At 28.9% G+C, this 15,187-nt stretch overlaps 2 protein-coding genes across 2 annotated transcripts in view; one reads left to right on the top strand and one right to left on the bottom strand.

The window, feature by feature from the left end:
• Window positions 1–1,813, top strand: part of LOC122272899 (nucleoporin Nup43) — a gene marked incomplete in the record, with an annotated part of 9,595 nt that extends 7,782 nt beyond the window's left edge. Inside the window, 1 exon segment of the mRNA XM_043056936.2 lies at window positions 1,560–1,813. Coding sequence (XP_042912870.2) covers window positions 1,560–1,753 — 194 coding nt within the window.
• Window positions 1,814–2,855: 1,042 nt separating this feature from the next.
• On the bottom strand, window positions 2,856–13,574 carry LOC107446790 (enoyl-[acyl-carrier-protein] reductase, mitochondrial). The gene is made up of 4 exons (XM_016061550.3): window positions 12,901–13,574; window positions 9,245–9,355; window positions 5,405–5,679; window positions 2,856–3,582 (listed from the first exon to the last, which is right to left on the bottom strand). The coding sequence occupies exons 1-4, from the start codon at window positions 13,201–13,203 to the stop codon at window positions 3,186–3,188; spliced, it is 1,086 nt and encodes a 361-aa protein (XP_015917036.2). The 5' UTR covers window positions 13,204–13,574; the 3' UTR covers window positions 2,856–3,185.
• Window positions 13,575–15,187: the final 1,613 nt, after the last annotated feature.

Below are 15,187 nucleotides of genomic sequence, written 5' to 3'. Positions count from 1 at the left end.
TATACAGGGTGGTCCCGAATTCATGGTACAAACTTTAATGGTAAGTACAGGACATTGTAACAATGATTTATTGTATAGGAATGTATAGTCGCAAGTGACGCGGTGAGGCGTAAACAGGAGAAATAACGGCCGAAAGGAAAAACAAAGATTTTATCGAAAGCGTTGTTGACAAGTGTCATGTTTACAGTAAGTGTGCAAATTTGTGTCCACCAGAAGCGATACATGCTTGACAGCGTCGGTGGAGCGATTGGCGTACACGTTCAAAGATGCCTGGTATTTCACGCACACCTGCAGCAGCTACAGATATGCGAGCGACGAGATCCTCATCTGAGTCAATTGGAAGTCTCATAAACAAGATGCTTTAGATGTCCCCATAAAAAGTAATCGAGGCTCGATAAATCGGGAGATCGGGGTGGCCAAGGGATTGGTCCACCACGCCCAATCCATCGAGCACCAAACTGCACACTACTGCCCTCTACCGGCAATGATACCAACTGATCACTCCATTTCTCTTTCCTTTTATTTCCCCTGTTTACGCCTCACCGCGTCACTTGCGACTATACATTCATATACAATAAATCATTGTTACAATCTCCTGTACCTACCATTAAAGTTTGTACCATGAATTCGGGACCACCCTGTATATCAGGGTTGCCACTCCATAGGAAAAACCTGGAAAATACAGGGAATTTAAAAATTACCTAAAATAAGAGGAAAAATGCAGGGAATTTTGATTTTGAGAAAAAAGTAAGCATGAAAGAATAATGTTCATTAAAAATATTTTTTTAAAAATGCTGTCATAATATAAGCACTGATAAAAAGAAAAGTTAAAAGGGAGAAGAAGAAAATTTCTTAGCTCTGAAATACAACTTTATCGTTGAAAATGTGACTACTAGTTACTACTATGTTACTAGTTTTCTGTCTTACAGTACACGGAAAAAGTGACAATAAAGGGATAAAGTCTATTGGAACTGTTCCGTTAACATGCTTTGCTGTAGTTAAAGTAGAAAAACAAGCAAACATGAAACAGAACAAGAAGTTCTCAGTTTTTAAAACATAAAGTGTTGAAAAAACAATGCTTAAAATTTTTTTTTATCAAAACCACTCAATTGTCTAACAACAAAAAAGAATTTAGTTAAATTTTCAATGTCAAAAATTTAATAAAATTCGTATAAAATAAAATTAAGTCACCACCAGCAATGGAACAACTGAATTAGCAATTAAAGCAATTGTCTGTCAATCGCCACTTTCTTTTATCACAAATACACTATATTTTATTTTTTTTAATAAATATTAGATTAATTATTCCACACTTGCTTCTTGAAATTTTTCTTCATTTTAAAATAAAATGCTTTAAAAGAAATGTGCTACATTATTAACGTCAACAGTTTTTTTAATCTTTTAAAATTTTCAATATTTGAAAAAGCGACCATTTCTAAAAATGCTACAATTGGTCACTGGTTAGAAGCAAAATTTCCCTTAACCACTTCTAGTTTGTTCCATTGTCAACAATTGTCTATTAATTTAAATGTTGCATTAATTCTTTTATTATTCCTCAGATCTTGAAATGAATCAAGACTCCACAAAAGGAAATCCTTGGTTGAATTGTGAAGCTAATAAACACAAGCTTGAAATTACTGGATTATTTTCACAATCTTGGTCATGTGTCAACAGTTTGGACATAAATGATTCGATTCTCTTGTGGGGAACAGATAATGAAGCTTTGTGTATAATAAATGATATCATAGTATGATATCATGTCATTTTAATTGTGTAAATAAGAATAAAAAAATAAAGTTTTTATTTGAAATTATTTTACTTGCCAAAAATTGAAATCTAAACAACTTGATTATTATAAAAGACGTTAATGAATGTGTTTTCTACAAGCAAACTTTTAAAAATATTTTTATTTCAATACTTCCTCTTTTCTATCTTACTGAAACTATATAAACTGTTTCAAATGTGCTAATTTAACATGTTACTTTCGTATGCATTTTAATTTGCTGAGAAAATTCTAAGGAACTAAGACTTCCAAGTTAGCATTTACTTGTATTTAAGAATGTACAGTACACCAAAAATAACTTTAAAGAATATAGTTATACATGGCAAAATACAAAATTTGCGTGCAAACTCAGTAGTTTCTGAGAGATTAAATTTTATAAAAAATCATATATTTAAAATTCGATTTCTTAGGAACTATTCGGCCAATTTTGCTCAAATTTGTATTTTGCCATGTAAAACTATATTCTTTAAAATGATGCAAAAAATTGCATACCTTGTAATTCAAATTTTTCATTTAATTCAATTCATAAATATCCACTAAAAAAAATTTTATTTCATGGAATTACCTTTGGACAAACGAATTTTATAGTTGTGTGTGAAGTGTTTTCAATTAGCTTAAAAAAATTTTGAGGTATAGCAGAAAATGCAAAAAGGTAAATTAACATTAAGGGGTCTAAATTTGGAGTGCACTCCTGAAAAAACTATTAGGCCCATATTTCCCATAGTGCGGCTACGCCCTATATTTTGGGGATCAAAAATCCAAATCCGTTGGTAAAAAGGTATGTTTATTCAGAGAAAGTACATTTTTGTGTCTGATTTCGTAACTTAAAATATCATCTGCACTTATTAATTAGCATATTTGAGGTCACCCCCTCGAAGCATTAAGATTGAGTCCTGGAACATGAAACTCTGATAATTAGATCAAAAGTTATTCAGGGTGGTACCTTTTTTTCACACACTGTACACCTGTTCTATATGAATGTTACCAGATTCCTCAACTAAACTTATTTTTTCTAGTAGAAGAGTGGATGTGTTTAAGTAATTGTTAGAAAATAGTATACTTTAAAAACAGATAATTTAAAAATATTTTTATTTCTATTACAAAATAACTGTACATACTATATAAATGCGCTATAAAATAAAACTTTTATTACAAAACAGTAATTAATAATTACAAATAATACGAAACAACGTGAAGAATTCCATTTATCTTCATCAATAAATAAATCGAATTATTTATTATGGTATTTTTTTATCGAATAATTACAAACCAGAGCGCGACTGACCTTAAAATAATTTTTGGTTGAATAAATTCCTTCTATCACAATTTTATTAAAAACAGCATATATAAAGGTAATACACTAAATATGAATATTTCTTAAAAGTAAATCATAATTACATCATCATTTCATAACTATAATTTGTTTTTCAGTTACATATTCTTCCATAGATTTTGCAACTGCATCCTTAAAATTATCAAAATCTACTTCACGATGAGTAGGAGGCTTTAAACCACCTCTTTTAACGATGTCTGTCAGTTCCTTTAGCATCACACTCCTTTCTTCATTTGAGTGTTCCATGACCCATCTACTCATCCAGTAACCAACAACTCTGATATCGTTAAATATCAAGCATGCTGTACTGATAGTTAGTGGCAATTTCGACATGCCGCCATATGTTACTAAGGTTCCCTTGTTCGTCATATGCCTAATAAGTTCAGCTGCACTTTTTCCTCCAACACAGTTGAAACCCAAGGATGGTTTTGGAATCTGCTTGAAAATATCACTCATGATTGGACTTCTGTAAAACAGATAAGAATATTTTAACTAAAACTTTTTATATAGGTTTCAACTGGCATGACTTTAGTAAAGGCTAAAAATCTTTGCTTTTTATTTTTAAAAAAAATAAAGGACAAGGTGCAAGTTACGAAAAATTGTATATACATGATTGAACTAGTAAAAAATGCGTTTTCATTCGATATTTTAATAAAAGATGTATTAAGACTGGGCAATGTAAACAATTTTATATCACGATATATTAGCTAGACATGATGTAATGGATGTTCGGAAAATTTTATATTTTTAAGAAACAAAAAGTCATGTTTGTGTGAAAAAAGCAATGTCTGGGTCAAAAAAGCGATGTCAAAAGTCATTGTGAAACTAAATTTCTCTCAATCCATTAAAACTTAACAGTACAAATTAACTTAAAAAATTTTTACTGCAAAAGATACAGCAATGCTTTGCAACATAAGAACCCCTGCAATCTGAACTGATCTGATGAGAACATGTTATGCTAAGGAACAAGTTTTTATAGTTCAGTATCACATCTGTCTGCACTGAAAAACTGGTGTCTGGATAGGGATTTCTCCAGATGAAAGTAGAAGGCAACTTCAAGCAAAACTTATACAGATGTTTTGTAAGATTTGTCGTAGACAGGAGAGGTGTTTGATCCCCTGCTCTTTAATCCCAATCTTTCTCTAAGTGAATTCCACATGTTCCAACACTAGAAGAAATTCCTGTCTGAGCATCAGTTTCCCACAGACAACTGTGACATGTCTGACAGTAAAATTTGAGCAATTGAGATAAATTAACATTATAGGTATAAAGCCTATTTTATGTTACTGGGTTGTATTAGGGCAGTCAGGTCCACAAGTGGACCCCTAATGCCATAGTTCTTGACAGTGGAATAATTTGTTTTTAGAAAAATATTTCTTAATTCTTGTACAGTATTTAATTACTGATGCATGAGTACCACATTATATATATACAATAAAAGCAAAGTGCAATTAAACGTCTTTTTTTTTGTGTGTGAGTCTTTAGAAACATAGGTCTAGTTTCGGTTATTTGTCACCTGAGGAGACAGTGTGATAAAATCCCCTTGATAAAACTGTCATGAATGTCTGTACATCATTCCGCCATCTTTTACATAAATTTTTTTCATTAAATTTTGCTTTTAGTGTTTCTTTAGATTTTTAATTATATACTTCTCATTTACTTTCCAAATAGTGTCAATTTGTCATTATATTTTTTACTTGTATATTTATTGGTTTGTAGCCATCACAGTTTTATTTATTTATTTTACAAAATTGGTGGTCAGTACAACTTAAAAACGCTATGAACTGCTATATTAGGATGTTTTTAATAACTTCAGATGATAATGTACAACATAATATTTAATCATTTTGACATTTAGTTGCAACACATTCGAAAACATTTATGGCACAGTAACTAACACATGACTGCATTGGACGAAATCTTGGTCTTCAATGGTAGAAAATGAATTGCGGGTAAAAAAGAATTTCCCAAAATAAAGGGAAATCCTAGTGTTTCAAGTAGGTTACAAAGTGAAATTAAAGATAAAAAAGGACAGGACCGCATAAAAATTGAGTAATACTACTAATATTCAAAATTTGTGCTACCAGTTATAGTGAACTGAACATAATAAATTATTTAGCGAATATGAAACATGTTAGACTTCGTTAAACAGTTGCAACGGAATATTGTTTTTTTATAAATAAAAAATATGTTAAATACATAATTACTTTTTTCATTATTCTTTTAATAGTTAATTTTGAACTAATTAAATATAATTTTCTTCCAAATATATATGCCTAAATTTTCACCTAAGTTCATTCTCAGCAACAACATGAGTAGCTCCTAAATCTGCTAGGTAAGATTTCAAGGACTCTAAATTAGGACGATCTCTCACAACGTTAATTGTATTAATTTTTAAATGTTTTGCAATTTGAATGGCAGCCTGTCCAACAGCACTGTTGGCACCATTCTGTATAACTGTATCCCCTTCCTTCAAATGAACAAAATCTTTCAACATTCTGTAAGCTGTGCATGGATTGGTAGACAGAGTAACTGCACTCTGTAAAGGAATGTCCTTGTCAATCTGAAACAAAACAAAAAAAGGAAATTGCAAACTAAAACAAATTATTTTATTTAATACATTTCATAAATTATAACCAACAATATAAAAATAATTTGATAAATTTTAAATCTTTGAAATTAAAATTGCCATGTTAATCATTAAATGAATGGTTACATTAACAACAAATTGAATTTCGTATTTGGTGTCGTGAATTATTCATTTATTTGAGTTAAGTTTTACATAACTTAAAAACCAATTTTGACATCGTTTTAATAGAAAATATAAAAACATATTTTTTTTAATAGGGCATGCCAGAAAATATATAAAACTGATGATAAATCATTTTCTTTTCAGCTTGTTTTTTTGAGGAACAAAGGTCCATTATTACCAACACTTATTAACAGTTATTTTCCATTGTCATAGGAAACAATCTTTTACATGCATTTATATATAACTTTTAATATGTCTTAGTAGCCAAGGTTCTTTATTTCTCCCAAAAGCAATCTAGATATGAAACGGTTTTACTACCAGTTTCATACATTTTCTGGCATGCAAGCAGTCCTGAATTTAACAGTTTGGAGAAGAAATATCGTAAACCAGTGTTGCAATGTAATATGTAAACAAATTTGGTGCTGAAAGAAAAGGGGGAAAAAAGGACAACTAACAATTATTGCGGCAAGAATAAAATAAGCAGGCAAAATTGAAAATTGATTATCAGATCAGTTACTTAGCCATATTTTTAATTTCAAATAAATCATAAATTGTTCTATAATTTATCATAAATTGATCTATAATAATATATTAAAAGTCTATATGCCCCTTTCACAAATGAAACCCATGTTTAGAATAAGCACCAGCATTGCAATTTTTATTTATAAATTCTAATACATCTATCAAAACCTATCAAATTAATGTTTTAAGTCAGTTTAACGTCATGCTATTTATTCTCTACTAACAAAACTTGAATATTTTATTTATCTCATATAGGCATTTTATTTATTATTGGTTGGAAAAACTACATTTTCTTTGAAGTTAACTACAACTACTTTTTTCTTAAATGTAGTGACTACAAACTACTTTCAAAATGTAGTCACTACTTCGCTACTTTTAAAAGACAAACTTAACTGGAAAACTTGCATATAGGTAATGAAGTACCTTGAACCACTATAGGAAATGAAGTATTTTTTCTAGAATTTCAAACAATTTCAGTAACAATAACAGATTGTAATTACAAACCTTTTAACATCACAATACAAAGATAGTGCATAGCATTTTTTTTAAATTAATAAGTAAAATATAAATATTAATTATTCTTTTACAAAATTGTTATTGTTAGTGATAGAAATAATTAATACATAAAACAAAAATATTATTATTTTTTTTAGATTAATAATGATTTAAATCAGCTTATACAATTAGAGTTTTAGAAATAAGCTTTCAGTAGATTGAAAAATTTACTATTAAAAATATATATTTTAAACATAACTAATTTTTGACATAAATTTATGAACTTATAACGCGAGGCATTCTAATATTAGGTATTCAGTCATGAATAAATTCATGACTGAATACCTAATATTAGAATGCCTCGCGTTAACTTACCTAAGATTTAGAATAAATATATTTTTGAAGACAAATTAGCAAGTTCGTAAATTTAAATCAGAAAAATTTCTAAAAAATCAACGTTAAGATAATAACAAGTCTTACATTTCCAAATTTTAGAATTCAGATAATGATTTAATTATCTGAATTCTAAAATCTTTGATTTATAATCTGTAATTTTTTCTCTTTTAATAGTGCATATAGTACCTGCAAAACGAAATTTTTATTTTTTCTTAGTATGTGAAATCAAAAAACCTTAAAAATATGTATCTGAAAACTAAGCTCCATAAAAAAAACAAGTTAATGAATAAAATAAAAAACAAAAAATATTCCAAATTATTAATTAGTTGCTAAATACATTAATGACCGATGATGATCTTAATCATCATTGCACTTGCAATAAGTATTTAAATTTATGAAACCCAAGGCAATATAAAATATGTAAAATTTTAAGTTCATTTCATTCAATAAAACTAAAATTTATTCGATTGTATTTATAATGTNGTTATTGTTAGTGATAGAAATAATTAATAAATAAAACAACAAAAATATTATTTTTTTTAGATTAATAATGATTTAAATTAGCTTATACAATTATAGTTTTAGAATATTTCAAGTGTAAGGCTTTTTTACTATTTAAAATATATATTTTAAACATAATTAACTTTTGACATAAATTTACTAACAACAATTCATGACTGAATACCCAATATCAGAATGCTATTAGAATGACCCAATATTAGAATTATAGACCCAATATTAGAATGAATACTTAAGATTTAGAATGAATATATTTTTGAAGACAAATTAGCAAATTCGGAAACTTAAATCAGAAAAGTTTCGAAAAAATCAACGTTAAGATAACAAGTCTTACATTTTTAAATTTTAGAATTCAGATAATGATTTAATATCTTTGATTTATAATTTGCAATTTTTTATTTTTTAATATTACATATAGTACCTGCAAAAAGAAATTTTTATTTTTTCTTATTGTGAGAAATCATAAAACCTTAAAAATATGTATCTGATAAATAAGCTCCATAAAAAGACAACTTAGTGAATAAAATGAGTAACAAAAAATATTCCAAATTATTTATTAATTACTTAATACATGACTGACAGATGATGATTTTATTCATCATTGCACTTGCAATAAGTATTTAAATTTATGGAACCCAAGGCAATATAAAATATGTAAAATTTTAAGTTCATTTCATTCAATAAAACTAAAATTTATTTGATTGTATTTATAATGCTTAACTTTACTTCCATATTCAAATTACAAACTAATAGCCTGTGAAATGACATAGTTTCTGTGTTAAATTCCTGAACAACAAATTGTTAATAAATAAGGAAATTATGCTCAAACAATTCTCCATATGTTAACATAGATGGAACAGATAGAATCTGACCCAGAACACCTTTAAGTTGATTTCAATACAATCATAAATTCAACAATCTAAAAATCAGAAATTAAAAATCCCTTATCACAGAAATATATGATTTTCTCTGCCTAAAAATATAACGGTTTGGTTTTATCCTTAAATTTGTAAACATTATGATCTTTCACTCTCTGAATTTAAAAAAATAACCATGTACACCAACATGTTAACAATGTTCTTCTTGTATACATAAAGAAAAATTTTAATAAATTCTTTAGAGTTTTTTTTTAATTATTTACTAAATCTTCTAATATTAGCCTTTTGTGGACATGGTAAAGTTTTGTCTATCAAAAAGCAGAAAAAAAGGTTTTCATTAAATTAACATAGTGAAAGTGGTGTACTTTAGTTTTGGATAGGCAACATATATATAAAATAACTTAGATGCAAAACACGTGTTTTTTAAACGACATGCTGTCAGTTTTTCATCAAATTACTACTTTGACGAAAATACTCTTTTTATTATTAACCCAATTATTAGTGTATATTTCATGTTTATATTTTTTGTATATATCTATAGAATGAAGTTTAAAAATAAAGTTTACCTCTATCAAATCACTGTCTTTATACACACCGTGTGTTTTCCATGTCCCAGAAGCAGGGATTGCAGGCATAACTCGGTCCCCAACTTTTAGATTTTTGACACCTAAACCAACCTGTAAATAACAACAAAAAATTAAAAAGAAGATGGATAATAAAGCAGCAGATAACAATAAACTTGATTCGATAACCAAAATAATATGATAGATACATTTAAAACATTTTCGTAACGATTAATTAGAAGTAAAATCTATTGAATTTTATAATTACAGATAGATAACCACATAAAAATGGTCAATGAGAAAAGAAAATAATAGATATAACTTCCAGTGTCTTCACTTTTGTTGCCCTGAATATGTCATTATAACAATTTCCAGAACTTATTCGTTTCAGGGGCTGTAAAAAAATAGCTTGAAATTGATGTCAGTGATGCTTAGTTAATGCAGTAATAGATACCTAATATGAGTTTTATCTGAGGTAATAAGTTTTTTGCAGCCCCCAATTTTCTTTAGAAATATTTATTTTTTTTTAAAACTTTTTTCTTAATCTTTTCTCCTACTTTGTTATAATTTAGAATGATACGTGAAGTAAAAAGCGATATCATAAAGAAGCAGTTTGGGACTTTGACAAATATATATTTAAAATCCATGTTCAAAAGTTTAAATCTGTACTAATTGATTAATTTCATAATTTATCATGATTTGGACAAAAAAACATTACATAAATTATTTAAAGAATTCAGAAAACAAATATAATTTCTTTTGTTAAGATATTGTGCACTTTTACAATTGAACTTCATGAAAGCAACATTTTTTCATAGTTAAAGTGCGTGCTAAAAAAGCTTTACAAAATTTTGTGTGTAATACAGTATTGAAAAAGCATTATTAAAACTTTCAGAAATAATATTTTTAAACCAAAACTTAAAAGCTAGAGTTTTGATTTTATTTTTAAACATTCCGTTTTGTTAAGGAAATACAATTTTTTTTTATCATGTGAACCTTGCTTATCAATTTGTAACAAAACAAAATTACCTTTTTTGAGAAACAAATATATTTTAAATCACTGATATTCAAAAATAAACAAGACTCTAAAATTCATCACTTTTAAGATATCATCACAATAATGTTGAGTACAAACTTTCTTCTTCCTTACAAACATAGCAGCCCATAGCACACCTTGGTGGTTTCAACCATAAGTTTTCTCCAGCATTTTCTATCTGTTGTAACACATCTCCAGTTTTAAATCGAGTTTTTAATTGTATCGACTTTACTTAAAAAAATGTATATGATGGTACTTGAAAAGTTTTAGCTTGGAATACAAAATGTAAAAAAGCAAGCAGTACCATCAAATATATAAGAGGATATATTCTTAGAGCTTAAAAATCTATAAATATCATGGATGTAGTGAAGCATACTGCATTTTGATAAAATCTTTTTTTTTCTTTCTAAATTTTGCAGATTTCTTATTAATTAATGAGAGATATTTATTGGTTGTAAAATTAGTTTATGTTTGAATTATTTTATACACTGTAAAAAAAAAATTTAAAAGTCAGACAAAAATTTAAAGTTTGGAGTGCAGTATCGTTTGCTGTTGCTGTAGTACTAGAGTAGGCACATTCAACAAGAAAGCCAAGTCAATTACTAAAGATCCATATCTTTAGTCACCTTTTTCCATACCAGAGATAACACTGCAAACTCAAAAGAACCATTAAAGAATTCCTTTAAAAATGTTTTATTATTTAGCATTAAATAAGTTTTAAATTTAAATGATAAAAACCTTAAAGTATTTAAAATAAGTTTAAAAAAAAGTAAATAAAATGTCAGAAGTTCTACTATTTCCCCACTTATAAATTTGCCCCTACAAACAGCGACAAGTATACTTAATTAATTGGGGTGGAAATTAAAAAGAGTATCATCATCACCCGTAACGCAACACCTTAAGAGTGTGTCAAGGCTTTAAAGAGATTTCAAAGCAACCTTCTAGGTGATAATGGGTCTCTAGTTCTTAACCTCTAGGATTCCAAAGTCTCTATCATCTGCCTCTATCCATCACAGTTTGAGTCCACCTATTTCTATTTTTCACTTCTCCTCTGCCAAAATAAGACTTCAGCAAGATTTAAATTGCTCATTTTGAAAACAAAAGCAGCCCAGTTAAATCTATTGGTAATCTTGATAAATTTTATTATATCTGGGTCTTTAGAGCTGTGATTGCTCGGAGGATAGAGTGTTTGCCTTTCAATAAGGTTTGAATCCCAGCAATGGCTGATTGATACGAATTCCGCATCAGGCTTGCATCAACCACAGTGCAGACATGAAATATCCTCAATGGTATACCGACCATGGGTTAGAGTACTCTTGCCGTCAGGCTAACTGTGGGAGTTTTAATGATTTTCCTCTCCATGTAATGCAAATGCGGGTTATTTCCATCAAAAAAAGTCCTCCACGAAAGCAAATTTCTCCCAATGCCTGATCCAGGAGTTCCCTTGTCTTCTGGATCGGGTTCAAAATCAAATGGCTACGGAGTTGAATATTAGTAGTCGCAAACCCAAAATTGCGTCGGCCCGTTGTTTAATGACCGTTATGAATATATAAAAAATATATACATATGGGCCCTTAATGCATACATAAATTTCTGCATTGTATCCTTTACTCCAACAATCCTTTTCTTATACTCTATTTAGAATAGCTCTTAAAATCTTTAGCTTCAATATAGCCAAGTAGGACTCATCATATCTTGTCCATATCTCAGAATCATATACCAAAATTGCTCCAGTAAGGGTTTTAAATAATAAGAATTTAGTTTTTATGTAAGTTAACTGTGACTTAGAAAGATTTCTTAGTCTGTAAAATGCTTTAGTAGCAAAACATTATTTTTTTTCAGTTAAAGTATTATTTTGACCATCTATTTCTGATCCTAAGTATTTAAAATTAAGAACTTGTGTTAGTACTTAAGGAAGTGTTTGAAAAATCTTAACAAATTGAAGAAAGCATAGATTTTGCTTTTCCTGGTTTCTGTTTAGATGTAAAACCTCTGAAGCCATTTCAAAAGCCTCTTCTAAAGCAACAAAAGTTCTTGCATGGATAACATTAATAGCATGAACTAAAATTTGAAGAGACTTCAAAATATTTTCCCTGAAAACATGAAATTCTCAAAAAAAAATTCCAAAACAAAGTTCCAAAAATCTGAAAGGAATCACTTAGACAAACTCCTTTTTGAATGGATAACTAACGAAACATCTCGCCTCTAAACTCTAACTGTTACTTTTAAATTTTTACAAGCTCCTTCAATACTTCATTTAATTTTTTGCTAGCAATACTAAAATATCAATGAAAAATAAGAAAACCTATCAAAATGTAATGTCATTCACCATGAAATTTCTCAAATTCTAAAACATTATCCGTGAAGCAACGCAATAAATAAGTTCAGACAGCATGAGGATAATATTGGTAGACAGAACACATCAATAAAATCTTAAAAGCATGAAAATTTAAAACTTATCTCATACAGTACAAGAAATCAATGCTACTTTATAACATTTTGATATACCCACATATTGAAGCCCCTACGAATTAAATTCTTAAGGTTGAATGATTCCTAATATTTTATAAGAATTTATATGAACACCAATATCAAAATTATATGATATTTCAAAGATTTATACCTTCAAAACTTCACCTATTGCTTCACCTCCTGCAATGGCGGGTAATTTGGGTTTTATGGCATATTTTCCTTGTATGATATTTATATCTGCAGGATTGATCGAAGAAGCGAGAATTTTAATTAATACTTGACTTGATTCCAAATCATCAGATACATCGCACTGCGTTTTTTCCAACACTTTATTAGGATCTCCATACTCCTTAAATACTATAGCATAAGAATTCAGATGTGATAACCTATTTGAAAAATATTTAACTTTCGAAAAAGAATACAAAGCTAATTGGACTTTATTAACACAAAACATGGTTAATTATAACAATTTATAACTTATTCAAGTCAACATTGAAGTATTTCGTTTATTTATATATAGAATACTTCTTCAAAATTCTCAAGATTAAATGGTAATTTCAGTTGAAAATTTATATAGTTTAATAATACGTGCAAATGGTTCGTAAAATTCATCTCAGTTTTTTAGATTTTTTCCGGTTTGAGATTCGATTTTAATTTACATTGAAAATAAAACGCTTTAAACGGCCCAGTTTTAGATTACAATTAACACCTCGCTTAAATTTTATCATAAATCAAATTTTTTATCATATTTTAATTCGCACAGCTTACAAAAAGTCAGCAATGCGAATGAAAATACATAACTTGTCATTCAGATTTTCTTCTGCGACTTTATAACACTATGGCTTTCAGAAGGCTATTCACGCACATTCGATCACCTTTCAGAAAAAGAGTTCTGTTTCTCCCTCAGTGGTGATTAGAAATGCGTGAATAGCTTACAGTGAAAATAGCCTTTTAATGGTCATTCTCACTAATTGGGTATAATATGAAAAAGACACAACTACTTCCACTTACTAGGAATAACATTTATCTTTTAGTTTAATTAATAAGCTGAGTTTTAAATATGTTTACTAAATTCATAAACTTAGATAAAGCAACAAAATAAATTATTTCTAAAGGAACTTAGACTAATACAATTCCAACCTGGCGAGTAGCGACTTATAACAACACACTTCGTTTCATGTTTATTTGTTGCAGGTTCGCAGAAAATGCTGTTTACTGGTTAAATTTAGTAGGAATAACACGACCTGTGACGTAGGCTGTAGTATACCCAATTGCGATAAAAGTTTTTTTTTAAAAATCATCAGTGCAAGTGTAAACCAGCGAATGGCTCCATACCTGAAAAATAACATCAGTGTTGTTACTACCGAGAAATAACCCTTTACATTAAAAAAAACATCACTGTAGAGAATTTCTAACAAATGTCAACTGGGCAGTTCGCGATCACTGGGAGAAGACATGCTGCATGTCTGAACTCTCTCCTCCTCTTCTCAGTTATATAGAAATGTACTACGATATTTTCCTCTATCTTAATATTTTTCGCAATTAATTATCAAAGACATTTTTTTTTTTAATTTCCTCGACACTTTCTTTTAGAACTTAAAAGTTGTTCACCTATTTGTAAATCAAGACAGAAACTAACATAATTCCTTCTTCTATAACTCTCCACAAGCTAATGGTGAAAGCATGCGAAGTGTTGCCATAGGTAGAGAATTCTGCTCTACGCCACCAGTAGCCCATTTCGATCACCAACTGCTCACGCATTCCTACCTTTATGCACAATTACTCTGATTATTATCAATAATAACCATGTCTTTTGATTAAAGTGATAATAATTGCCCATTAATCAGTTTGCCCGGTACCCTTATGCGAATTTTTCTACACGGATTCTCCTGTCAGAGGTTAAGAACCATTGCCCGGTATTCCATACACCAACATTTTTCATAATCTTATGTCTAGACATGAGATCTCCGGGAAGAGAAAGAACAAAGATTTTAAAAATACATTTTTTACAAATTCTGAAAACGAAAAAAAAATTCTTAGCTATGCTTAACTCGGAAAATACTTCCAAGATCTGAAAAAATATAATCCTCTCTTTAAAAGAAGCAGCTTAACTTTAATGTTCAATTTCAAGCTGCAATTTTTTTTTCGCATAACCATGATTTGTGAAATATATATTGCACAAATCATGGTTATGCGAAAAAAGCTTTTAGCAGATATAAATATTTATACCTGCCAAAAGCTCGCTAATCAGATTCTCATTCACATACAAAAAAAAGCGCATGATGTGATTAATGGTCCTTATATTCAAGTACTAAATTAAAAAGTAGAGGCGATAATGCATGCTCCTGCCGAACGCCCACCATTGATATCGAAAGTTCTGAAAAAATCATTCAGATCAGAAATGTGGCTTAGATTAGTTTGACTAATTTGGTTGGTAT

Source organism: Parasteatoda tepidariorum, chromosome 4 (genome assembly GCF_043381705.1).
Source record: "Parasteatoda tepidariorum isolate YZ-2023 chromosome 4, CAS_Ptep_4.0, whole genome shotgun sequence".
NCBI classification, from domain to species: domain Eukaryota; kingdom Metazoa; phylum Arthropoda; class Arachnida; order Araneae; family Theridiidae; genus Parasteatoda; species Parasteatoda tepidariorum.
This window is presented reverse-complemented; position numbering and strand designations above follow the sequence as displayed.

What these genes read in the sequence shown, in the direction of transcription:
- LOC107446790 (XM_016061550.3), bottom strand. Translation starts at nt 13,203, where the DNA reads ATGTTTTGTGTTAATAAAGTCCAATTAGCTTTGTATTCTTTTTCGAAA. An exon ending in AAGACAGTGATTTGATAGAG is followed by an intron (nt 5,680 to 9,244) that starts GTAAACTTTATT and finishes GTTTTGTTTCAG; the next exon opens with ATTGACAAGGACATTCCTTT. An exon ending in GTTGCTGAGAATGAACTTAG is followed by an intron (nt 3,583 to 5,404) that starts GTGAAAATTTAG and finishes TCTGTTTTACAG; the next exon opens with AAGTCCAATCATGAGTGATA.